Below are 24,075 nucleotides of genomic sequence, written 5' to 3'. Positions count from 1 at the left end.
GTTTCTGAACTGTTTCTGCGAACGCACATTCGCAATGTTACTTCAGTCAGAAAAGTCCCCATCTGAATTTCATTGTTGTTCACTAGGAAATGACTGTCCATAAACTCACAGAACAGACCACTTTTGTAGCAAACACAATGGTCCATGGCAGCAACTATATCTTGAAAACTAAGTGGCAGGAAAAAAAATAAGAATGAAAACAGGAAACCAGGAATGAGTAGTAGTGTCTTATGGACTGATCTAATCAGCAATATGTGTAACTTCACAGCTCTAAGCCTAACAGTAGGACACTGCTACTGAACTGTGATGTACCAAAAGGTAACATGAAGCCACTGTTCGGCCAGCAAAGCAAGATACCCTTCAAAAAACACTCCTATGGTTTTTATCTTAATTTAAAACGTTGCTCTCAGCTGAGTTTGTCCATGTGTACAGTTATTGTGCATTTAAGGTGAACTTAATCTTGTGACCACAAGATTATGGCTGAAGCCATGTCTCCTTCAACTGCTGCACGTCTCCATCATCTCCTTGAATAACAGTGAGTATATCTGGATTCTTGTACTGAATTCTTGTTTGAGGTTATCTTAAACAAAAAGCTATGAATAACTGCAAGATACAAAAGATGCAAAAATAGTCTGGGCCATTTTCATGAAGCAGCGTTGGTACGTAAGGAGGTTAAAATTCCAGGTGAGGAAATTTGAACGCAGTTGGAAGGTCAACGTGCAGGGTGTTCTTGCTATTTAATTTTAAAAATAGCATTTAGCTTTCTTACTGCAGCTTTTTAGTCCTATGTATGATTAGTGTATGTTCACAGTATCTAAGTTAAGGCATCTGTCCAATGGGCAGCATAGCTTTAACAGGCTAGGATTGTGACATAAGTTAATAGTCACAGTATCCTTCCTGAGAAGAAACAAAACATTTTGTCTGTTACCTTGGCATCACCATTCAGGACTAACAGACCACAACAGACCACAAAGTCCCTGCTGCACCTACAGCTCATGACTGACTTTGATCTAACATCCCATTAGCCACTTATTACAGACTTAAGTAGGAGAGAAATATTTTTAAGTAAGTGTCTAAACAAGCAACTGTCAGTTTGGGGGATACTTCTTACAAAAATGTTTGCTATATTGAAGGACATGTTCAGATTGCAAGATCTATTAACTGTTAGGGATGGGCCAGATGGATTAATCCCGTTTTTACACAGTTTACATGTAAAATTACACAGGTGATGGTGCTAGGTTATCAGCTGACAGCTGCAGTACAGCAAAAGCTAAGTATATAGCAAAGGAAATAACCTGTGTTTCAAGACTTAAGCCAGACAAAGAGAGTAGCATTTGGGATGCTGCCCTCTTCTGGACCTAAGAGGGAAATTTAACTACACTTCAGAGTAGCATAATATACTAAGAACTCTTGCAGAATTTGAAATTCTTCACAGGTTTCAACAAGGGCTGATAATACCTGCATTTTTAATAATTATTACACGACAGAAAGTGTTACTCAGTATGGAGTTTCAGTAGGCTTTAGAGGTGCTGTGGCTTAGCTTTCACTTGCTCTGTATATTAAAGCTGGAGGCCAGACAATTCATCCTTGTCCAAAGAAGGGATGGGCGGAAAGCTTCTCCCTTGTAACAGCACTAATGCAATCTAATGGTGGAGGAAAAGTGCAACGGTAGCACAGCAACTCCTAAACTTCTTGGTAGAAGCAAATATAATGGGTGTTTTGGTAATCAAGGTTAAGTATGTATATGATTAAGGTAAAAAAACGGTCTCAGATTTACTACAGACTGGAACAGGTACACAAAGAAGCCAACGTTAAATACATATATATATTTACTAACCAGACTACAAGAACTCTGCAGTCTGTTTTCCTGGCAAAACCAAAACCTTTTAAGCGTTGGTGCTGCTAGGCAACATTACAACATAGGTCAGTGCCAGCAATCAAGTACCCGCTTACAGAAGGTTGTGCAAAAGTTACAGCAATTAAAATGCTAAAGGAAATTCAGCTGAACCAACTTCTGTGATCCTTGAGTAAAGAAAACTTAACCAAAGATTCTTTATTTACAATTCAAATTCATATACATTGTTCCACTGGAATTATTGGACAAAGAGGCAAAGAATGGGTGATTCAAGGCAGTTTGTATGCTCAGACACTTGTAAAGAAGGTAACTTGAAACTCAGGAACAAATACAGTAGAAAGCACGAGGAGACAGTGCCTTTTTTCTGAGAATCCATCAGGGCAGCTACGTTCATCCTGAACATTGGTACATTAAACTTGGTACATTAGTCATGACAAGAATATTTCTTCCGGTCATACCCTCAGCATCATGTAACTAGTGGAATATTCTCTTTTAAGTCATACAGCATCTTCTGCGTGGAAAGAAAATTTGTATCATCAAATGTTGGTACTCAGACCCACCTGTTTGGTATCAGCTGAAGTTGACTGAGCATTTGTAATAGCTCACATGGCAAGAGAAGCTTTTAGTGGTTGTCGGAATTCCAGTGTAGTACTTGAGCTAGACAGCATCAAGGTGAACCATGCCAGCCACAAAGTTTTAAAATGTTATTTAAAAGCCAGCCAGGCAAGAATTTAGCTTACAGTTCTTTCAGGTAGAGAATGATTTTCTATTGTCCCAATTAGTACAACTTCCAGCAGAAAGTGATTTTCCAGGTTTGTTTGTTTTTCCCTGTAACACTTATGAAGAGCCAGCAGCAGCTGTCTGGATTTGCAGTCTTACTGCAATAGTTGTATGTATTTCATTTTCCAAAAAAAGGGCTGTTAGTCAGAATCCAAGTCCTGGATCTCATCATAGCCAAATTCCTGTAGAACCTCCTGACGGTATTTGTTCCACGTTCTTCTCCTGTAACACTGGTCCTCATCACTGGAGCTCTCTTCAGAGTCTAAAGAGAAGTGCATTAACATTTATGTTATCCCTTTGCTTAACAAGTTCAGACTATTTTAACTTCTTGAGTAACACGTGTTAACAAACAGAAAGTTTGAACAACTGTATTAGGTGAGATTTGACTTGTGCTTAATTATACTTGAGTACACGGATGGGGAGTTAAGAGACTGTTTCCTGAGCATGTGGAACCAAGTCATCTATTCCTTCTCAAATCAAACCATTGTTTGCAATCGCAGCACCCTGAAAAGGAGTTCTTAATTCTGACTTTGCAAAAACATCAAGATCTGCTGTAGGTCCACAAAAGATAAACCACTGTCTAACAATGGCAGTCTGCAAGCACTGCAATCTAGCAGTGCTGTCAGGTTTTCTTTGTTGTTGTTAGAAAGAAAACGTGGGAAAATGGATGAGATTTATATGTGCACAGCATGAAAGCAAACAATACTTAGGACAGGCATACCTTTTTCTTCATCATCTTCCTCAGCTAAGAATTCATCTTCATCAGGATAATCATTACGCCAGTTACCTTCATCATTTTCATCATCTTCATCTTCGTATATTTCAGCTGGAACTTGATCATCATCTACCTGTATGTCAAGACAGAAAATTCAATATTAATACACCCACTTTGCAGTAAGCAGTTTTTTGGCTACTTGTACAACAATCATAAAGAGCCAGGAGAAACTGATGTGCTGCAAGCACAGTAACTCAGCAGTCCCACAAAGCACACTGTAGAAAAATTCATGTTGCCAGTATGTTCACAGTAACATGGCAGTCTGCTGTAGGGAGAGTGGGATGTGAATTACTTAACATTTGTCATTTTGAGGCCAGCTGAATTCTTAGTAGACAAACATCACGTTCAGCATTCTCTGTCATATCAGAACTTGACTGAATCAACTGTAACTTGAATGAGCACAGAACTGGCGCTGAGCATAAAATGGATCTTCCTTGGCTATTCTTCATAGGACTCTAAGCATATTTATTCTTACCCTTCCTACTTAAGATCAATCTGTTTTTAACACCCTTACCAGTTCATATTCTTCTGTATAAGGCTGTACAGAGAGGATATTTTGGATCCAACCAGGAGCCGATGTTTCCATGCAGTAGATGTCATAAACATACTCATCTTTCTCACGGAGTTCTACTTTTCTGTGATCTTCAGAAACATTTAAACGCTCACGGATCATCTCTACTGCATTGCAAAGAATCACATCTGGATCACCAGTTTTCTGTTAAAAAATAAACATGCAGATCTTCACTGGAACCAGACACACAAAGTCTCGGTTAAAGTTTCCTTTGTGACAGCAGCCAAGCAAGAGATGTGCATACAGCAGCACTGCTACAATGCAAATGTTTTACAGCATACGAAGTCTATGGGAGAAACAACTAAAATGTGAGAAATCAACAAGAAAATACTGACATGCTCTGCAAATAGGCTTTTTATTTTATTTCTTCACTCTACAGTAAAACAGAAGAAATGTCTTCATGTTTTCTCCTTCCTAGTAAATAATTTGCAATACCTTTACTTTAGTGGCCTGTATCTGAAAGTCTACATTTTTCCTCTGCTACAGCTTCTCAGAATATTTTTTCCTGATCTGACCCTACTCAGTTTTGTTTCCATTTAGCAGATTGATAGGTAAGAGATCTCAAACGTCTGTTTGAACTACTTACTCTGGCTTTAGAAGAAGCAGGAGTTCATACTGTATCCTGATGGCAGAGCTCTAGTGTGATCGTTAAGAAATGCTGAAGGATGACAGCTGGTTGGGCTCTGCCTTACCGGAGAATTTTCTTTAAAAGCATCCATCCTTCACTTACATGCAATGAAAGAACTACTAAAGGATGCAAACGCAGCCCTTCTACCTTCTTTTATATGTGGAGTCTTAAATACAGAACGTTTTTAATTTCCTGTGTGCATGGGCTGGCCTATATAGAAGGCAGAGCTGCTTTGCTTTTAAAAGCGTTCTATCGAGCAGATATGCCTCCAACCAAAAAGGTACTTAACTCATACCAAAGAAAACAGGAGCTAAGAAACTTGTCAAACACCTGCTATAAACAAAGCATACACAAAAAGAAACCAACCTAAAGAACCCTGCAGATACTGCAAGTACAAGGAGATGCTCAAAAGCATTTAGGGGAGTCTTGCCTACAAGTGGCATTCCTAGGTGGATGAGAAGACACTGAATTAGACTTCTTTTCTTCTCTAGCAGGGAGAAAACGACTCAGCAATCCATCTAGCAGATAAATAGGAGCATTAATATACATGAAGAGCGCACAGAAAAAAAAGAGTGGTACGAGCCAACTCTGTGTGGCTGTCAAATATTACTGCACTCCAAGATACTCGTAGAAGATGCTTCTTGCACCATGTGTTAAACACTGCAAGTTACAGATTTCTGGTTGAAGCTCCTGTCGAACACAGGAATACTTAGGATGCAAAAACCTTTAGCTGTCAGTCTGCCCACACGTACGAGCCCATGACAGAAAAGTACTTCAAGTATGCTAGGTTTATCTGCTGACCTGTGGGTTTGTTGCAGTAAAACTCGAGTCCTCCACCACCTCCTCCTCTTGCACAATATCAAACAGCTGGAAGTTCCCTCCGCAGTCTGAGCTCTTATCCACAGCACCGCTCTCCTCCTGTGACGCATCTCCTGCTGCTGCAGGGGCCGATCTGCCACCATCGCTCCCTGCCTGGCTGTCTGTGAGGGTCACAGCCGTCCTGCTGGAGCTCGGCCGATGGCTGGCAACTACACGGTAGCGGTTCTCCTTCCTCCTCGCCTGCTTGGAGGAGCGGAGCTCCTGTGCTATCCGCTGTGTGCTTCCCAAGGAAGGCCGCAGGCTCTGTGCTGCTTTGTCTTTACTGATCCCTTCTTGAACGTATTTCTGAATGGGCTCGTTCTGGCAGAGGAAAAAAAGAAGAAGCATGGACCTGTTAGAGTGCATCTGGAGGAGGGATCCTCTGATCCAAGGGATGGATCACCTCCCTACAAGGACAGGCTGAGAGCTGGGGCCGTGCAGCACGGAGAAGGGAAGGCTCCGGGAGACCTGAGAGCAGCCTGTCAGTATCTACAAGGGTTGTAAGAAAGAAGGGACAGACCCTTTAGCAGAGTGTGCTGTGACTGGACAAGGGGAAATGGTTTCAAACTAAAGGAGAGGATACATTGGATATATTATATATGTTTTTTATGATAAAGGCAGCGAGGCAATGGCACAGAGAGGTGGTGATGCCCCGTCCCCGTGGACGGCCAGCATCGGGGATGGGCTGTGAGCACGGATGGAGCTGTGGGTGTCCCTGCTCAGCGCAGGGAGTGCGAGCAGCTGCCCTTTAAGGTCCCTCCCAACTCAAACGGCTCTACGAATGGAAACGGTGACACCAACAGCGGTGATCACGCTCCTTTCTAGAAGCGCCCACAAGTTGACTCACAATATCCTTTACAACCAATCACAACGGAACAGATAAACCAGTCCTTTCCAATACCAAAGGCCGTGCATCAGCTGGAAGCCGCTACCCCTGCGTAACCAAACTCAGCACGGCCGTCGGCTTCACCAGCCCCAGCCCGCAGGCCGCCCAACGCGCACCCACCCCCGCGAGCGCCAGTAGCACCAGGATCCCGGCGGTACCTTGGAGGACACGGTAGCCACCAGCTTGAAGACGCCCCTCTCCACCGGCGCTCCCTGCCCGGGCTCCGCGCGCAGCCGCTTGCAGGCGAGCAGCAGCGCCTCGGCCGGTTCCGCACCGCCCCGCTTCCGCTGGACGCGCAGCACGGCCGCCCGCTCCATGGCGCCGCGCGGCACGCCGGGACGGGGCGGGCACTGCCGGCGGCGCCGCGGTGCAGGACGGGCGGGCGGCCGCGCCGCTTCCGCGGGAGGAGACGGCGCGTGGTTTGCTGGGATCCGCGCGGCGGGTAGGGGAGCGGCTGGGGGAGGGCTTTTGGTTTGTGCTTTTTATTGCCGCTTAGGGCTGCGGGATGAATTTGGGTTGAAAACGTTCCGATAGCGCAGCGGGAAGGCAGCGAGCTGTGCTGCTGGCCGAGGTGGGCGTAGCAGGGATGTGCGTGTGTTTGCGCCTGCACCCCGAGCTGTGAAATGTCAGTTGTGTTCACTGAAGGTGTTTTGTTTGCTACAAAACCAATGTTCTGCATTCCGACAGCAAAATTGCCCGTACGTAAATAACGTACGTCGAGATCGACCATGAAGACGTTTTGTGGAAGAGCCAACCCGACCACGGGCTCGTTGGAGTGGGTAGAAGAGGACGAGGATTATGACTACCACCAAGAAATTGCAAGGTATGCTGGGAAAAGTCAGCCTTCTTCTTCGGGTTTGCTTCCATCTCCATAGAAATCCCGATGACTTGCAGCTGATGGGACAGGCTGAATGTTATGGTGTGTGTGGGGCTGAATGATACGTGTACAGTTCCATAGGGAACTCTCCAAGAAGTTCCACTCAGGTTTTCCTGAACATTTCCTGGAGGTGCTGATTTTTGTGTTCATCCAATTGTGGTAAAGTCTTTGGCTGGATTTCTTTCAGATCCATTCTGCCACACAGAATTGATGCTTGTCTGTTCCTGACTCAGGTTGCTACTAATCTGGGGGGTTCAGGTTGGATATTAGGAACAATTCCAGTTCTGACGGAGCAGTGAGGCAGTGGCACAGCTGCCCAAGGAGGTGGATGTCACCATCCCAGAGGTGTCCCAGAGCTGTGGGGATGTGGCACTGAGGGACGTTGGCAGTGGGCACAGTGGGATGGTGTTGGATTTGGGGATCTGAGAGGTCTTTTCTGTTCTTAATGATTCTGTGATTTTATGATTAATTTACCTTGCAGCTTTTGGTGTGTAGATTCTGGTAATTAATGACAGACCAGCATTAGACAGCCTTTAATTGCTTTGAATGAACCTCCCTCTGTTCCAGCTGTTATTTCACAGCTGTCTGTCCATAGGTCCATACTTTTGGATCCATTGTAGGAGAGAGGATATATACCAGCAATTAATTAGATCATGGGAATTCATGACCACGCCACTGAAATTACTTAATTCCTTACGTCTGGGAAAACACTTGGGACTTCAAAGAGCATGCCATAGTTATCTGCACATTCATGGGATGTGGGACTGGTTGCATTAATAGGGGAAACAAAGGCTGTCCAATGAGACCTAGCAGTCTGCAGTGTTTTGCAGTATGTTGACTGGAGTTTTGCTTCTTGTAGATCACGCTATGCAGACATGCTTCACGATAAGGACAGGGTAAGTATAGAAGCAATGAACTTTTAAACGTTGAGGAAACAGTCACATTCTTTCTCTTGAGCAGCTGTCACTGCATGATGGTATGGATTTCTCCGAAGGATGAAGTGTTCAGATTTGTACTCCACATCTGTCCTGTTCCTAGATCAGGAGATGCCTTCTTATGTCTGTCTCTAGAGCAGTGTTTTTTTTCTGCAGAATGTGATATTTGCACTCAGTAGCTGCTTTTGTTGCTCTGTATTTGACATTTTAGTTGGGACCTTGACAGAGCTCATGGTAAAATTCCACAGGCTGTAAATGTGAAGCTAGGCTTCATAGTTCTGACAGGAATGTAAGTAAAGTCTGTCTTTATTCTTTCATTATGATTTGGTGTATTTACAGATCAAGATTGCAAAGAAAATTAAGATCACTAGCATATCTACGGGTGTGATGAAACCTGGAGGAGTAGTTTAAATGTTCTTTATGCCCTAGCTGTTTAGTCACAAACCTTAAAAACCTTCTGTGTGTCTACACTGTGACACCTTGAAGCAAAAACGTGGTTATTATCATCAGCTTCACAAAATGTCTTGTATTTCTAAACGCTTTCACTAACAATGGCTTTGGTGTGACTGTACAGCATAAGGAATGACTGTAGGCCTTTTTTCTGATGATGAACACATGTAGTCTGAGAAGGGAAAATTTCTGCACAAAAATCGAAAGTAGGCAGAAGGTTGTTGATCTTGTTTTGTTAAGAAAGAAATCCCTATGTATGTATGTGTATTTACTTATTTCATTTCCACAGAACATGAAATATTACCAAGGTATTCGTGCAGCCGTAAGCCGAGTGAAGGGAAGAGGTGAGAAAGCAATTGTTCTAGACATAGGGACTGGCACGGGACTCCTGTCTATGATGGCAGCTTCAGCAGGGGCAGATTTCTGCTATGCAGTTGAGGTAAGCATTTGTTACAGATTGCATCCACGTTTGTAATTTCTTCGTAAGAGCTTCAGTGCAGTTGTTGTGTCTTCACAGTCAGTGGTGTGGGTGCATTTGTTGTGTTGTGCTTTGCTTTCTGAAGTGCAGATTTGATATCTTTATGTGCATGAAAAGAGATGGATCTTAAAAGAGTATAGCTGAAAATGCATAGAACATTTTTTTAGGACCAGGTTCTGTAAATAAGCAGATCATCTAACAGTGCAGTTTTATACTGCTTTGTCTTCTCTACTGAACTCCAGTGTAATATGGAAAACTTGAGGAATATTTTTGAAAACAGTGAATATTCTCAAGCCATGTTGCTGATCTTCCTGAGTTTCAGTTTTGTTGATGGGCTCTTAAACCAGTAAATCAAAACATGGACCACATTTTAAGAGAGAGACTGCCTCATAAACTGATTTTTCCATCTCTGTTTTTAGATAGAGCATCTCCTGCTGTACTGGCAGTTTTGAATTCTGATGGTTGTTAACAGCAGTTACTTACGTTAAGGGTGATAGCAGGGATATTTTGGCCAATTTGACATATTCTTTTAGTGCATCTGTAGAAAAAAAGAGAATATTCACTTGCCCCTAGGTTGTGTCTGGAAGCCACAGGTATATAAGTTCTAATAGCAGTATATTATTCCAGTTATGGAACTGGGGCTAGGTTTCAACGTGGCCACAGTTCTCTTATTCTGAGTAGTCAGATTTCGAGGCTGGATAGAATATTCAAAATCTGTATGCTTACAGTCTGGTCATTGAGCCCTTTTACTACACTCTCCATTATTCTGTTATTTTCAAGCTGTCTCTTTATTTTTCTCTTTGTTCTGAATGTTATACTGTTAATTAGAGCAGAATTATGGTATATTCTGGTGACTGTTTCTGTACTGGTTCTTTTTTTTCCCCTTTTAATTACTATTTTATTTACTTATTGTTACATCTTGAGCACATAAAGGTTTCTTGGAGCCACTTCTAGTGCGTGTGTCCCTTTATGTTTAAGGACAAGTTTGTTTACTGTAAATGTGACACAATTCATGAGGTGTGTTCTTGTCTTTCAAAAGTTAAAGTGAAGTAGCTTTTGGAGACAGCTGAGAGCCAGGCTTGAACAATGCCATGTGAGGCCTATGAACTTTGGAAGGGAGGCTTAAGGTCTCTTGTTTTGTGGTCGTGAACTTCAGCTACAAGAAAAAGTACAGATGTACAATTTTAGCAATGCTAAACGTGCTGCATTTTGTGTTGTTGTATTTCTGAAAGCCAACATTAGCTAACCAGTTTGTTGCAATCTTGAATTTTGCAGGTTTTCAAACCCATGGCTAATGCTGCTATGAAGATAGTGGAGAAGAATGGTTTCCATGACAAGATCAAGGTAATCAACAAGCACTCCACTGAAGTCACCGTTGGGCCAGGTGAGAAATTTAAAGCTAGGTTTGTGTATGTATTGCACTACTACTTCAAAACTTTAAGGAAATACGTATTTTTATGCTTCTCCAAATGATTTTAATTAAACAAAGGAAATCCTTTTCTTTCCAGAAAGTAACATTGGAGTATTATTTCCCAAGGAAATATTTCTGGTAATATTTCAGTAGTTCTGTAGTCAGTAAACTTCTACAGGAGAATGTTTTGCATGCTTCAACAGATTCTCTGTCAGGAGAGTGTTTTTGAATGACTTGTCCTTTCAGCATACCAGCTTCTTGAAAGATATGTCTTAGTGCAGTCATAGTAAATTATGTCTTTCAGACGGAGACATGCAGTGTCGTGCAAATATCTTGGTAACAGAATTATTTGACACAGAGCTGATAGGAGAAGGTGCTCTACCAACCTACGAGCATGCGCACAAATACCTTGTACAGGTAAGAAAATGTGGTGTGAGATTTCTCCCTAGGGGTTGTTTTTGGAGTAGGATACAGGTAGGTGACAAAGTGTCAGCTTTCTAGGCTTCCTAGGCTGTGAGTTATCATGAGATGAGGAGCACCGGCTTCATTGGTCATTGCTGGAGGAGGGGGAGCAGAGATGCTACCCAAAATCTCTTCTACACTCCGATTATCAGACTCCTCATTTGAGACTGCTTCTGCTGCTCCTTCCCCAAGCTGCCTGTTTTCCTGTTCCTGTTCCCCTGTTTTCACCTATAGAGATAATAACGCTCCATAACTTTTTACAGCTTTCCACTGTAATTGATCTGTTTGCTTACTGAACTTCACAGTTAGCTTTTAGTTCTGTGTTTATTTAGAACAACTTTTATGTGCTTTAAACACGGCTATCAAGTTGTGACTGAATAAATATTTGAGCCAGTATTCTATATCTATATATAAGCTATATTGCATTGTCATTGCAATAACTAATTCTATGTTAACGTTGAGAACTTAATTGTTAAGTGCTCAAGATAGATCTGTCACCTCAGAATGAGAATGCAGATGTAAGTTGAACTGAGCAAATAAACTGATATTGTTGTATCATTAATATAACAAAGAGATCTTTCAAAGTAGTCCTTCTAAAGGATGCCCAGTGGGGTGGGCAGGCCTATCATAATTCACAGAGAGAGAGTGTTCTGTGTCAGAAGTCTGTGAAATAACTGGAGCTTAAGATTTCAAAGTTCCCAGTCTAATTACTTTTCCTTTAAATTGGTTGGTGTTTCAATTGATTTAATTTTCATGTATGTTAATAAATCAGCTTTGTTGAATTTTTTTACCCTTTGTTTTGCACATTCAGGAAGGATGTGAGGCAGTGCCTCACAGGGCAACAGTGTATGTCCAGTTAGTGGAATCCAAAAGAATGTGGTCCTGGAACAAACTGTTTCCTGTTCATGTTGAAGCAAAGGATGGTGAAAAAATTATTGTCTCCCCTTCAGAAATGGAGAACTGTCCAGGTGTTCCTTCTGTTTGTGATATCCAACTGAACCAGATGCCTTCAAGTGACTTCACTATCCTCAGTGATGTGGTGACTATGTTCAGGTGGAGTAGGCACTGCTTTGTTCAAAACAAAGCTTTCCTGTTACACCTTTTCTGCTTAGCAAGCAGGTGAGAATTCCTGAATACTGAACTGTTTCTTTTCACAATTTCGGTGCTTCTCTGCAGTGTGGATTTCAGTAAGCCAGTAAGGAGTGCATCTACCTGCTATAGAGTGCAGCTGGAGCCTGTAAAATCTGGCAAGGCACAAATTGTACTTTCCTGGTGGGATATTGACATGGACCCTTCTGGAACAATAAATTGCACAATGGCTCCATACTGGGTAAAACCCACATCTGCTTTCCAGGTAAAATACTGAGCCCTCAGATACTGTCATCAGATGAATTCCAGTAATTATTTTAAGGTTCTACTGGGTATTTTAAACAGCTGTCTTGTAAACTGTATAGAAACTTTGCTAATGTTTTATGCATTGGAAGGTGATAAATCATAGAAATGCTAGTTTTATGCACAAATTTTAGGTTTGCTTTAATGTGAAGCTGAGGTTGCCTTGTAGATGTACAGTTCTTGTTTTTTTTATTTTACTTTCAAGAAAAAACAATAATTAGCACTTTTTTTTTTTTTTAAACTAGTCTCTGTCCTTGAATATCAGGCTGTGTTTTTCTTCCATGTAGTTTTTGTATTAAATTTCCAAATCTTTTAACTTAAATATATTTATATTCCCATAAAGAAGACAACTATTAGGGAAAACTGCTGAGTTGATAGGGGATATTGAGAGGGAATGGGAGATCAGTGTTAAACTAGTCTCCTGTGTTTTTGTAGTTACTTGTAGGCTCCTTTTGACTAACTTTATCCTACAGAGCACTTGTTTGCACTTACTGTGTTTGAGAATAAAAGGGAAAACTAACAAGGCATTTAGTTGGCTTAACACATTTGCATTACTGAAAGCAAGTTTTTGAAACGTAGATAGCTGTGTTGTCACAGTGACACTAATTGGGCTCCTTTGATTCATGAGACTCCAACCACTGGTCACTGTCAGCAATTCAATAAGTGTTTCTAATGTAAGTGAACTACAGAGGTAAAACAGCATTAATAAATATAAAATGTGTTTGTGTTCTGGTTTTCATTTCATGAAACACAAACTTAGATGCACAGCAAGCCATTGGTCTCAAGCTTATCCTATTTCAAGACAACTATGCAGAGTACCTTTATTCAGTGCACAGTGTTGTTCCTTACTCAGCCTTGCTAACACGAGCAGGAATCCTTCAACCAGTCATCTACCAGTGCTCCGAAGTCGTGCCCATTCTTACTGATTGACTTTTTGTATTTCTTTACTTGTGCGTTTACTGTTTGAGTGAATCCCTAAGGTTTTGTTTGTCAACTCCTTTTCAGTGGAGAGATCACTGGATGCAGTGTGTTTATTTCCTTCCGAAAGAGGAGCAGGTTCTCCAGGGTCAGAAGGTGCACCTGACTGCCTGTCGCGATGAGTACTCCGTGTGGTATGTGCTGCAGAGAGCCAGGTAATGAGATATGTGTGTAAGAAGGGGCTGGTAGCTTCCTCCAAGCTGGACTGATTGCTGTGCTTGCAGCTGAACTGTTTTGTGGAGGAACAAGATTGAAACCTAGAGACTAGAAAATTACTGGAAGCCTAAACTAATTAAAACGCACTGCAATGAGCAGGTGGAAAAAAAATAAAAGTGATGCATAGAAACACAACTGAGCTTTGGACTGCTGGAATTATTGTGCCATTTTTGTTGTTCCAGACAAGAAGATGAGGACAAGGCAGATGCTCGTGTTGAGAGTCCTGTTTGTAGATGCCAGGCTCACCTTCTTTGGAACAGACCACGCTTTGGGGAATTGAATGATCAGAACCGAACACGCCAGTACATCAAGTCTTTGATGAACGTGAGTGCACGTTGCCTTTAGGTTTCCTGGCTTCTCTGACAGGTGTATTGTTTTAGTTGTAGTAATGGTTTTTGGAATTTTTTTCTCCTTTGCAAATAAGTTTGTTCATAGACCGTATTTTATTTACATCAGCAAATGTAAATTGGATTTTGTTATGGTACAACAAACACCTCTTTGATATGTCTTTTGTTTTTTTCTAACAGCAAGCAAGCATTTTTTTCATAGGAATTTTAGGAGTTCTATGTATTTGTGAGAAGGTATATTGGTGATTGGATAAAGACGGGCTTTTTATGATCACATGTATGGCAATAAAAATATGCTCTTCTACACACCCATGTGTATTGGTGAAACCATTTTCTTACCTAAAACGAGGGATTACATGAACATTTCTTACACTGTTCTGTTCTGCTTGAAGTCCTTATATTAGCAATGTGTATCTTGGTCCTTATTTTCTATGCAGCTATAAAAAGTGAGGGAAAACACCTCCAAAATGTCCAGGACATGAGAATTCTTTCATTTGGAATAGGAATAACTGACAATTAATTTCCCCATAGGTTCTGAAAACAGATAGCGTTTGCCTTTGCATCAGTGATGGCAGCCTGCTGCCTGTATTGGCTCACTATCTTGGAGCAGAGCAGGTACAGTACTTCCTCCTGGGTTGTTTTTTTTTTTGACCTCTGTGTTTTTGCTTGGTGTTTTCAGATCTGTTGTACTCCTGTCCATTGTTTAATTATTTCCAGTGCCTCTTCAGTGACAAGCGAGAAGGAGGCTCCCATTGTGTTGAAAAGTAGGTTAAATTCATCAAGCTGAACTCTAGGGAGATAACAGCAACCAATTTTGATGTTTGCCAATGCAAAGCCTGGAATGAAAGTGCTGTTTTTCATTCCTTGCTGATTGCTGTTTACCTTCATACATACTGGGGCTTTTAAAAATTCCCCCAGCCAAAATGTCTGGCAGGCTTTTTTTCTTCTTTTCTATTCACAGTTCTATAATTACATTTATTATCCACTTGAAAGTGGAAAGTCTGTAACAGACAGATAAGAGGCTTTAAGAATACTGAACTTGTGTGTAGATGAAAGACTGAGAGTTGCCTGGCTGTCACATTTGCACGCATACATACCTTACTTGATGTGTTCCTGCTGGAGGTCCTTCAAACCAAAATCTGTCATAGTAGGACTGAATGTCCAGGAACGTGTAATGTAGTACAATCCCAAGGGAGATGCTGGGCAGCCCACAGAAATGAACAAACGTGCTGAGGTTTGTGGGACCCACGGCTCCCATATTTTTGCCTTTAGTCTTACAAGGGGCCAGTCTGTTTTCCTATGGACTCATAGCAGCATACTGCTTAATGCTTCACTAATACTGAATGAAACCTGAATGTTTTCGTATGTGTTTTCTTTTTCCCTTACTTTGAAATGTCTTTGCAGGTTTATTTATTTTTAATAAGCCTAACTAATCTGGATATTTTGAGTGAACATTCTGATGAGCAGGAAAATTAGGGGAAGTTCTGTAGGTTGACTGGCAGTATAGTAAAAACTTTTTATCACACCATAACCATGTTCAGAACATAAACTATACACAATGCCATTCATGTCAGGTCCCCCTAAAGCTTCCATCCTGATAAACCTAAATCCCCAAACTGTTGTCAGAGTGGAAATTTGAATATCTGGCTGATTGCAGTCTGGATTTAAAGGTTTTACTGTAAGAGTTTCTTTTTTAGGAATACCCTTGCATTAGTGCAGAGGTAAATATATGCCTAGAGCAAACATTAATGTTATGTGCATCTTAAAAAAGGAAAATAAATGGTTGCATTCAGTACAGGGTTTTTTTCCCTCTTGCACAGCTATGAAAACAGCATCATATACCAGTAGTTATTGGGAATTTTATTGACAAAGGAATGTAGCACAGATGTGTGTTTTTTTATTAGGCATGTGCACAGTCAGTTCATTAGAGTATCAAAACATCTCCAGCATCATTCAGTCTGTAATCATTTTAACTAAGAACTGCAAAGCTAGTTTGACTATCTGTGGTGTGTTTTCTGTAGGTATTTACATTAGAAAACTCTGCTGTGTCCTGCTCTGTCATGAAAAAAGTGAGTATTTGGTTTTGTGTTAAAGCAGTAAATATTTGTTGTGAGGATGAGTGGAATGTGAGAGCTTCATGTAGTTTGCACCAGCCTCACCTAGAAGGTGACAACTAGCAGTTCTTTCCTCCTGCTGAAGGATCCTCTGAGTGCATGCATCCCTTAGGAACAGACTTGTCCCGTCCTGAGGGCCGAGTTGTGGAAGGCAGTTTTAAAAAATTTCTCTTGGGTGTTTGTTTCTTGTTTATTTCTTATTAAAATATTATTTTGGTGTGGATGTGTCTCAATTGTAGCTTTTGATAAAGACAGAATGTTACTCTTTTTCTAGTTTTTTAAAGCCAATCATCTTGAAGATAAAATTAAAATAGTAGAAGCCCGTCCTGAGTCGCTGACATCATCTCACTTGGAAGATAAAAAGGTACGGAATAGTTGTCATACTGAATTTCAGAGGTGTGACAGGAAGAGGAATATGAAAGTGATTTTTGCTTTCTGGTTTTGCTGCTGTAACCACAGTGAACCACAGTTCATACAAAGTAGCAGTCATTTGAGACTTCTACCTACAGAAACTGAGTGAAGCACAGGTTAAAGACTTGGAGGTTTTGCTTTTGTTTTTGTTTTCTTTGCCTATGAAAGGTACGATTTTCCCTTCCAGCATAATCTACACCTGTTGTAATACCAGTTAAACAGTTTAACTGCACAGATACTTGGGGCTGAGCTCGTCTTCCTCAAGACAGTCTGAAGATCGCAGTCTATCAGTATGTCCTAAAATCCTCAAATTTGCAGAGTTCTGTGACACTTCTTATTAAGCTTTCCGTTTGGAATTCAGCAACTTGAAAAGATGCCTGTTACACAGCATCAAATCCATATTTGGATTGGAGAAGTTTGTATCTAGATCACTTTGCTTGCTGTATTGCATTGTCAGCTATTGAAGATGTAACTAGCCTTTGAGCTGTTGTTCTCTATTACAACATTTTCTGTCTCTTTTCTTTGCCAAGATTTCTGTTCTTGTTGGAGAGCCATTTTTCACTACAAGCTTGTTGCCATGGCATAACCTGTATTTCTGGTACGCCAGAACGGCTGTGACCCAGCATCTTGCCAGCAGTGTCACTGTTTTACCTCAGTCTGCTGCCTTGCACATGATGATTGTGGAGTTTCAGGTGAGACTGTTTTAAAGCATCCATTTTGCATTGATATGAATTCACCTAAAACTGAGTACACTTTCCTAAGTTTTTAACACCAAGTTTATGCAGTTACAATGCTCTTCCCTTTGACGTGTGTTGTGCTTGCCACCTGAGGAGAGAATATTTGACATCTTGGAGATGAGTTTTGACATTTCAACCATCCCTTGTCAGAAAATTACCTTGAAAATTTTTTGCAATTTTAAATGAAAAGCTTGAATGCTTTAAAATACTTGTTTAGGTTAGACAGGTAGAACTGAGCATGTCAGAGTTGTGGTTATTTATAAAATGTAACATAATGTAAAATAACAATTTTGTAAATGATATTTGAGTGCAAGACCACAAGTGATTCCATAATTGAATGTTCATTTTCTTTGAAACCTTGAAGAATGCACACAGTTCTAAACTTGGGGTCATGTTAGGATGAAAAATAATCTTTGAGAAATTTTCCAAAGGCATAAATGTTTGTTAAGAGCTGTCAGATGGTTAGTAAAGGTTGTTAAGAGTTTGCCTACAATGACAATGGAAATTGCAGAAGTACTTAATGTGCTGAGTTTCTGTCCAGAAGCTGAAGTGAGGGAACACTCTAGTCTGAAATTGGGCAAATAAAATATATGTGTCTATAAAACAAAAATGAATATTATCTAACGTGTTCACATAATCACAACCTTCAGTTTCTTTTCAAAATACCAGTTCTTCTATTTGACTATTCTATAGACTCTTCTATTTCTCTAATTGACCAACTGTGCAGTTTTGTCTGACCTTTCTTTCCCTTCAGAGAGAAATAAATAGAGTATCATTCTGATACTCCTTAACCTTGTTCCCACACATCTACCCTTGATTTATACACATGAAAACATACAAGTTCTTTTTTCCTGTGTGATTATTCATCCACACTGCATCTTTTTGCATAGATTTCATGGTTTTCTGCAGAAGCTTAGAGAATTTGAAATGTATTCTGAGAAAATAATGTAAATCTGAGTCATGTAATAGGAAGCAGATGTTTAATCAACAGTAATCAGATTGAAATAAGCAGTTAATTTTAATCTCGTGCTCTTTTATCCTGAGGATTTACATCCCTAGAATTCAAAGGGTTTCATAAGAAAGTCAATACTATTCTCTTTATGTTTTGGATGACAAAACTGAAGCCTACAGAGTGATTAAGTTTATTCTGCAATCTAGTAGCTGAACCTAGAATGACATCCATATGACCTGAACCTCAGTTTTATGCCTTTGTGTTCAGTGTTGTGTTCAGAGATGGTCCTGTTGGCTGTCGTGTTAGAACATAGAATTTGCTCTGTTCCACTACTCCAAAAGTTATAACTTAAATTTGACACTTTTCTCTTTGTTCACTGGTGAATCTAGTGAATCTGAACACTAGAATGTGTTGAGTTTTGTTTTGGTTTTAGATAAGCTCTGCATTTGTCCGTTCTGGATTAGACAGAAGAAACAGACAGACTCTTGTAAGGTATTCTGCAGAAGCTCTATAGCCTGTTCTGTGTTGTCAGAATAGCAGTATCTCATTACACTTAGACAATTAGCTAGAGCTGGATTCAGGAGAAGAAACGTGATGAACATTTTCCAGTTATAAACATGTTAGTCCATAATTTCATTCAGGGAGCAGGATGCTACGTGTCTAATTTCATAGTTCTAACAACAGAACATTGTAGAAGTCTGTAGCTACCAGTGATTAGTTATGGGATGTTATCTTTAGAGGTGAATGCAGAGAGATTCCTTACACAAAATGTCTCATAATCCTATTTAAAGTTCTGATGCATCTTGTTTACCGTTGGTGAGATGAATATGACCTGGAACACAGGTGTAGTAGAAAATCTCTTTTATTGAAGTCTTCTGTGGGCTGCAGAGGGGAAAACTATGTTGTAAATCTTTCATGCCTTAATCTTTCTTTCACTGTCAGTCAGTCTTTCCTGCAAACTGAGGGAGAAAATGTTAGGTTTATAGGTTCACTGTGAGTATTCAATGTGTAAGCTCTTTTTTTTCTTCCCAAGAAAAGCCTTGCCTTGAATATTGCATGCAGTTTTGGTCTCCATACTATAAAAAGGATATTAAAATACTTGAATGTGTCGTAGGAGGCAACAAAACTAATAAAAGAGCTGTGAGGATGGTCAAACAGTACAACGGGCTTCCTGTCGAGGCACTTGATATGACCCGTGCCTGTCAGTGTTCAAGAGACATTTGGATAATGCCCTTTATAACATGCTTTAACCTTTGGTAAGCCCTGAAGTGGTAAGGCAGTTGGACTTGACCATCGCTGAAGGTCCTTTCAAGCTGAACTATCCCATTCCATCCCATATATTTGGTTGTGAAACAGTAATGAACAGGTAATAGAAATGTGTATGTCTCCGGTTAGCGAGTGTTCTTATTCTGTTAGAGACCATTAATGCAGTCTATGAAAAGGCAGAAGTAGAAGTGAATCACTTGTCTGTCAATTGTCAACAAAACTGTCAACAAAACTCAGTGAGTATGTATGTGCAAGAAGTGCCTGAACTGAGTATACTCATCTTTGGAGTGCTAAAGGGAAGCATGGTAGTCCAATGAGCTGTAAGATGCTTGGTTCACACTAGTCTGCAAAGTGTAAACCGAATGCTTGAGTAATTGGTTCAAACCAAGTACACTGAGTGACTGGAGAACATTTGTGAGGCCCTGAACACTAATTTTGTGAGTAAATGTTGCCATCTGTGTATGTTTGTATTTTTAAGACAATACAATGTGCTCTGAATTTTTGAGAACATACTGCCTTCAGTTCATCCAGTAATTTAATTTTTATCTGGCTATCATGAATTTGTTGTAGTACCACTTAACTTTGTTTTCCATCAAAATAGGTGAGGAAATACTCCCTAAAATATTCATTCAACTGAGTGGTTTCTCTTTATATTTTTTCTTACGATGACACAGAAATTGCTCTTGCAGTAAGAATTCAGATCTTCTGAAGGAAAATTATGTCAATTTTAGGGCAGGAACATTTTTGTCTTAGTTTAATATGTAATATTTATGTATCTTTTGCCTCTCTTTACCAGCTATACATTCTACAAGGAAGAGTTATGGTTTGTTTTCTTACTTGTCTTCAGATGGAAGTGCTCAGCGTTGATATATCCCTAGTTAGGAAGGAACTGATTCAGACCAATTCACTTAGTGAAGGTCAACTAAAATACAAATCCTCATAGTATTGACTACCTTAAATTCTACTAAACTAGGTCTGAATTCCATCCTGTGATTTAGAGCTGTATTGTGTTATGCCCTGCTGTGTGGCAAGCTAGGTTTGGCTGACCTGATACGCACAGGCTGGAGGGAGGTACATGCACTTTACTAACAGCTGACTTTACAGCTAAAGCTCTCTTCATTAACAGAATCAAGCAAAATCCTGTTTTCCTTTTTAGGACTTATGGAGAATCCGGAGTCCGTGTGGCACCTGTGAAGGTTTTGATGTCCAGACTATGGATGACATGATTAAAGTAAGGCTGTTTAACAATGAGTGTGTTAGTCAACACCACTGTTCCAGGTTTTCATAAATACTGTGGCTTTTGAATAAACTCATCTAGGAGTTGTTGATAAATGAATCCTGCAGTCCTCACTTGCCCTCGCAGGTACTTTTAATAGTGAGCAGGGCTCTTTGAGAAACTGATGAGACTGGTGAAGGGTGAGATTTTTCTGTCAGTTTCTAGAGTTGTGTTGTGTATCTCCACATTTGTGGTAGCCATTTAGATTGCCTTCATAGTCACTGTGTGGGAGTGCAGTACTCTACACTGTAGGGTAGAATTCATCTCAAGAGAGAGTTTGAATGCACTGTATCTTGAAAATACCCATTTTTATCTGCCTGTTGAGGACTAGCAATTAGTACATGCATGCAGTACAAGGTTTTCCTTTACCTAAGAAGTACAGAACTTCAAAGTTGGAACTTTATTGCTTAAATATTCTGAAGTCAGAATGCCTTATTTGAATACAGAGACTATTTGCCTCTGGATTGTTTTCAGATAATTTTATTACTTTTTCTTTCTTCAGAATTCTCTGAATTTTAGAGAATCAAAGGAAGCAGAACCTCACCCTCTGTGGGAATATCCTTGCAAGTCACTCTCCAATCCCCAGGAGGTTTTGTTATTTGACTTCAGAGAGACTGTACCACAACACTGCCTCAGCACAGAGGGCTCTGTAAATCTTTTACGGTGAGTTTTCTCATTGCTATAAATGGTTTTCAAACTGTGTGTGTTAACTAGTGGGATCTTAGGCAACAATTTAAAAAAATGTAACCTAAAGCTGTGGAATTTACTCCAACAGAAATTTCCCATTGCTACTCACAATAGGCTTCAACAGTGAGAGGGTAATCATTTAGATAATATGCCTGTATTTCAAGAAAAGCATTTCAATAGATGTCGCTATGATTTAAAATGTAAACAGGTTAATTTATCGCTTACACAAAACAAATTGGTTTTGTTTGTTTGCAGTCTTTGAATTTGTTCCCTGTTGCTGTGATCCTGCAGATGTAGCTCCTATTTAGCTGTTCAAATTATTCTGTTTAGTAGCTTTGAAGTGTACACGATCTTTCCCTTTAGCTGTAATTCTGACAGCCTTGGTATTTTTCATGTCATCTGAAATACTTTTCACCATAACTGCAGATTGTAATTACTGCTGCTCAGATATGAAATGGTGTTAAAAATTAAAAAACGGGGGAAGTCACTTGTAACCATGCAGGCTTTATGTAAGTAGATGTTTCCATTGTGAAGCCCAATTAATGGTTACACAAAACCCAAAACCATCTGTGTAGGGTCTCTTTGCACCACTTGTATTTAGAGGCAGTATGCCAGTGTGACCCCTGCCCTTGTCAAGCACAGACTTGAAGTGAGATGGGTTGTGTGACTAATAAAAATGAAACATGAAGGTCTATAAAGGAGATACTCTCCAGAGACACTATGTCATTTCTGCCATGCTTTATTACGTGCCTGTTAAATGGCTGTGTTTGTTAGCAGATGCAGTTATGACTTAAGTTCCTCTTCATTCTTTTTTAGATTTAATGTCTGCTAATGTTTAAGAAGTTGCAAACCATTTACCAAATTATTCGTCTGTTCAGTTTGTTTTCAGAGAAACAAGTTATTCATGCTTTCACAGCTTTCACTCTCTCCCAGCTAGATGAGGAATGGGTGCAGTGTTTAAAGACATCAGTGTTATATAAAGATAATGCTATGGTGATGGATTTTAATCCCCTGCCTCTCTCCAGAAAGGGAAAGAGCCATGGAGCAGTTCTGTGGATGGAATATCATCTTACTGCTGATATCTCAGTTAGTACAGGGCTGGTGCAGATTTCAAATGAAAAGGTACTTCTTCAATCTAATTTCATTATCTCTCCAAGTCTGTTAGGATTACAGTGCTGAAAGATGAGTCTCAGCTGGCCATGCTTGATTTACATAGTGCTTCTTATAAACTCTTTGGATGTTATGTGAACTGAACTAGCAGAGCTGTTTGTATCTTTGTGGGAAGACTCTTAACATAAGAGTCGGAATTGGCTCCAAATGCTTCTGTAGATGAGAACCATGTACAGAATGCAGATAGGATGCTAGTTCAAAGTAAGATTTATACGACTTAAATACAACCTGCTTATTAACAGCATACAACTTCCTTTTCCCAGTTAAACAGAAAGAAAAAACTAGAGAAGGATGAGGTGGTTTTGGTACTCTTTGTAAATATTGTTTGACCAAATCTGTTTGTTGTCTGTAACTTCAATGTGCAGCAGAGCATGTTAGATTTCAAGTTACGCATTCCTTTAACGAGTGACTGGCAATGATTGTGAGAAATTGGATCTGATCTTTCTGTACTGAACTGAAAATAAGAACTCTTATGTTTTTACTGCATTATTACTGTCCAGGTAATCCATCCTAGGATTGTAACCACTTTCATTTTTAACTCTTTCTTGTAGGGAAACTGTGAATGGAATCCCCACTGCAAGCAAGCTGTCTATTTTTTCAGTTCTGTTATTGAATCAGAAACTCTGGCAGACTTTCCTAGTGCTGTCACGTATGCAATAAATTTTGACACAAAGACAGGAGAGATTGCCATGGATTTTAAGCTATTATAAAATACTTTCACTTGTGATGTAAATTATAATAAACTTATACAATATTCCTTGTATGGCAGAGATTTGGGTTTTTTTTTATTGTGCTCAGAGAGCAAACATTCTGAAAAATACTTCTAAATCTTTTTGGTTTCATTTTAAAAATACCTACCCAGAGAGGGAGAGAGAAATCTTTCCTTATAGACAGGCATTGCTTGCAGGATTCATATTACAACTATACACATACTTGCTAGCATCTCTTGGTGTGAAACTGTGTATTTTGGGGTGCTGAATAGCCTGATGGAAACACAAAATAGTTGGTGTACTGGGCATTATCTGGCATTAGCAGATGAAGACTCTAAACCTTATGCTGACTTTAGATAAGTGTGAGTTAAACTCATTTATTTCTAGGCTTTGCACTTGTTGCTGTCTAATGGAAATTAATCATCAGAGTGCACAAAAAGAAATCCCAAGTCAAACTACATATGTGTATTAGTATGCTCATTAGGGAAAAGGAAAAATAAGAGCTACTTGCAGACTCCTGTACGTTGTAGTTAGTATTAAATTGAAATAGTCTGTGAATTAAAGTATGTTGCACTGACGTTCTTCTGGAGCCAGATATGCTGCATTTCTGAAGAGACATTTACTCAACAGTGGGCAAAGTCTAGAAATATATAACTGAAAAATAGAAAATGTACAGATTTGGGTTAATTGTAAGTGACCAAATGATGATAGTCTGACCAGAGTAAAAGAAATTGAGCCATAGCCTAAAAACAGTCAGATATCTGTAGGATATAGGTAATGTGTATACATGCAAACTTCTGGCTTATATCCATTCCATAATGGTCTGGATAATAGCTGAAAGCTCAGGTAAGGT

At 39.9% G+C, this 24,075-nt stretch overlaps 2 protein-coding genes across 2 annotated transcripts; one reads left to right on the top strand and one right to left on the bottom strand.

The window, feature by feature from the left end:
• Nucleotides 1–92: 92 nt before the first annotated feature.
• PRMT7 (protein arginine methyltransferase 7) lies at nucleotides 93–23,275 on the top strand. The gene is made up of 18 exons (XM_042877125.1): nucleotides 93–535; nucleotides 7,041–7,176; nucleotides 8,090–8,126; nucleotides 8,905–9,054; nucleotides 10,369–10,477; nucleotides 10,809–10,921; nucleotides 11,778–12,019; nucleotides 12,143–12,320; nucleotides 13,364–13,491; nucleotides 13,735–13,876; nucleotides 14,431–14,514; nucleotides 15,921–15,968; nucleotides 16,288–16,377; nucleotides 16,955–17,116; nucleotides 20,536–20,610; nucleotides 21,158–21,318; nucleotides 22,368–22,464; nucleotides 23,064–23,275. Exons 2-18 carry the CDS (start codon nucleotides 7,082–7,084, stop codon nucleotides 23,220–23,222), a joined length of 2,070 nt encoding a protein of 689 aa, XP_042733059.1. The 5' UTR covers nucleotides 93–535; nucleotides 7,041–7,081; the 3' UTR covers nucleotides 23,223–23,275.
• On the bottom strand, nucleotides 2,029–6,670 carry SLC7A6OS (solute carrier family 7 member 6 opposite strand). Its single transcript, XM_042877124.1, has 5 exons — nucleotides 6,512–6,670; nucleotides 5,411–5,788; nucleotides 3,925–4,125; nucleotides 3,357–3,483; nucleotides 2,029–2,897 (listed from the first exon to the last, which is right to left on the bottom strand). The coding sequence occupies exons 1-5, from the start codon at nucleotides 6,668–6,670 to the stop codon at nucleotides 2,776–2,778; spliced, it is 987 nt and encodes a 328-aa protein (XP_042733058.1). The 3' UTR covers nucleotides 2,029–2,775.
• Nucleotides 23,276–24,075: the final 800 nt, after the last annotated feature.

Source organism: Lagopus leucura, unplaced genomic scaffold, assembly GCF_019238085.1.
Source record: "Lagopus leucura isolate 7727_CA_CO unplaced genomic scaffold, USGS_WTPT01 Super-Scaffold_100017, whole genome shotgun sequence".
NCBI lineage: Eukaryota > Metazoa > Chordata > Aves > Galliformes > Phasianidae > Lagopus > Lagopus leucura.
This window is presented reverse-complemented; position numbering and strand designations above follow the sequence as displayed.

Coding starts and splice junctions, on each gene's coding strand:
- PRMT7 (XM_042877125.1), top strand. CDS start 7,082: ATGAAGACGTTTTGTGGAAGAGCCAACCCGACCACGGGCTCGTTGGAG. Junction 12,321..13,363: donor AACCCACATCTGCTTTCCAG/GTAAAATACTGA, acceptor ACTCCTTTTCAG/TGGAGAGATCACTGGATGCA. Junction 16,378..16,954: donor CTCACTTGGAAGATAAAAAG/GTACGGAATAGT, acceptor TTCTTTGCCAAG/ATTTCTGTTCTTGTTGGAGA.
- SLC7A6OS (XM_042877124.1), bottom strand. CDS start 6,670: ATGGAGCGGGCGGCCGTGCTGCGCGTCCAGCGGAAGCGGGGCGGTGCG. Junction 3,484..3,924: donor ATACAGAAGAATATGAACTG/GTAAGGGTGTTA, acceptor CTTGACATACAG/GTAGATGATGATCAAGTTCC. Junction 2,898..3,356: donor GGAAGATGATGAAGAAAAAG/GTATGCCTGTCC, acceptor ACTTCTCTTTAG/ACTCTGAAGAGAGCTCCAGT.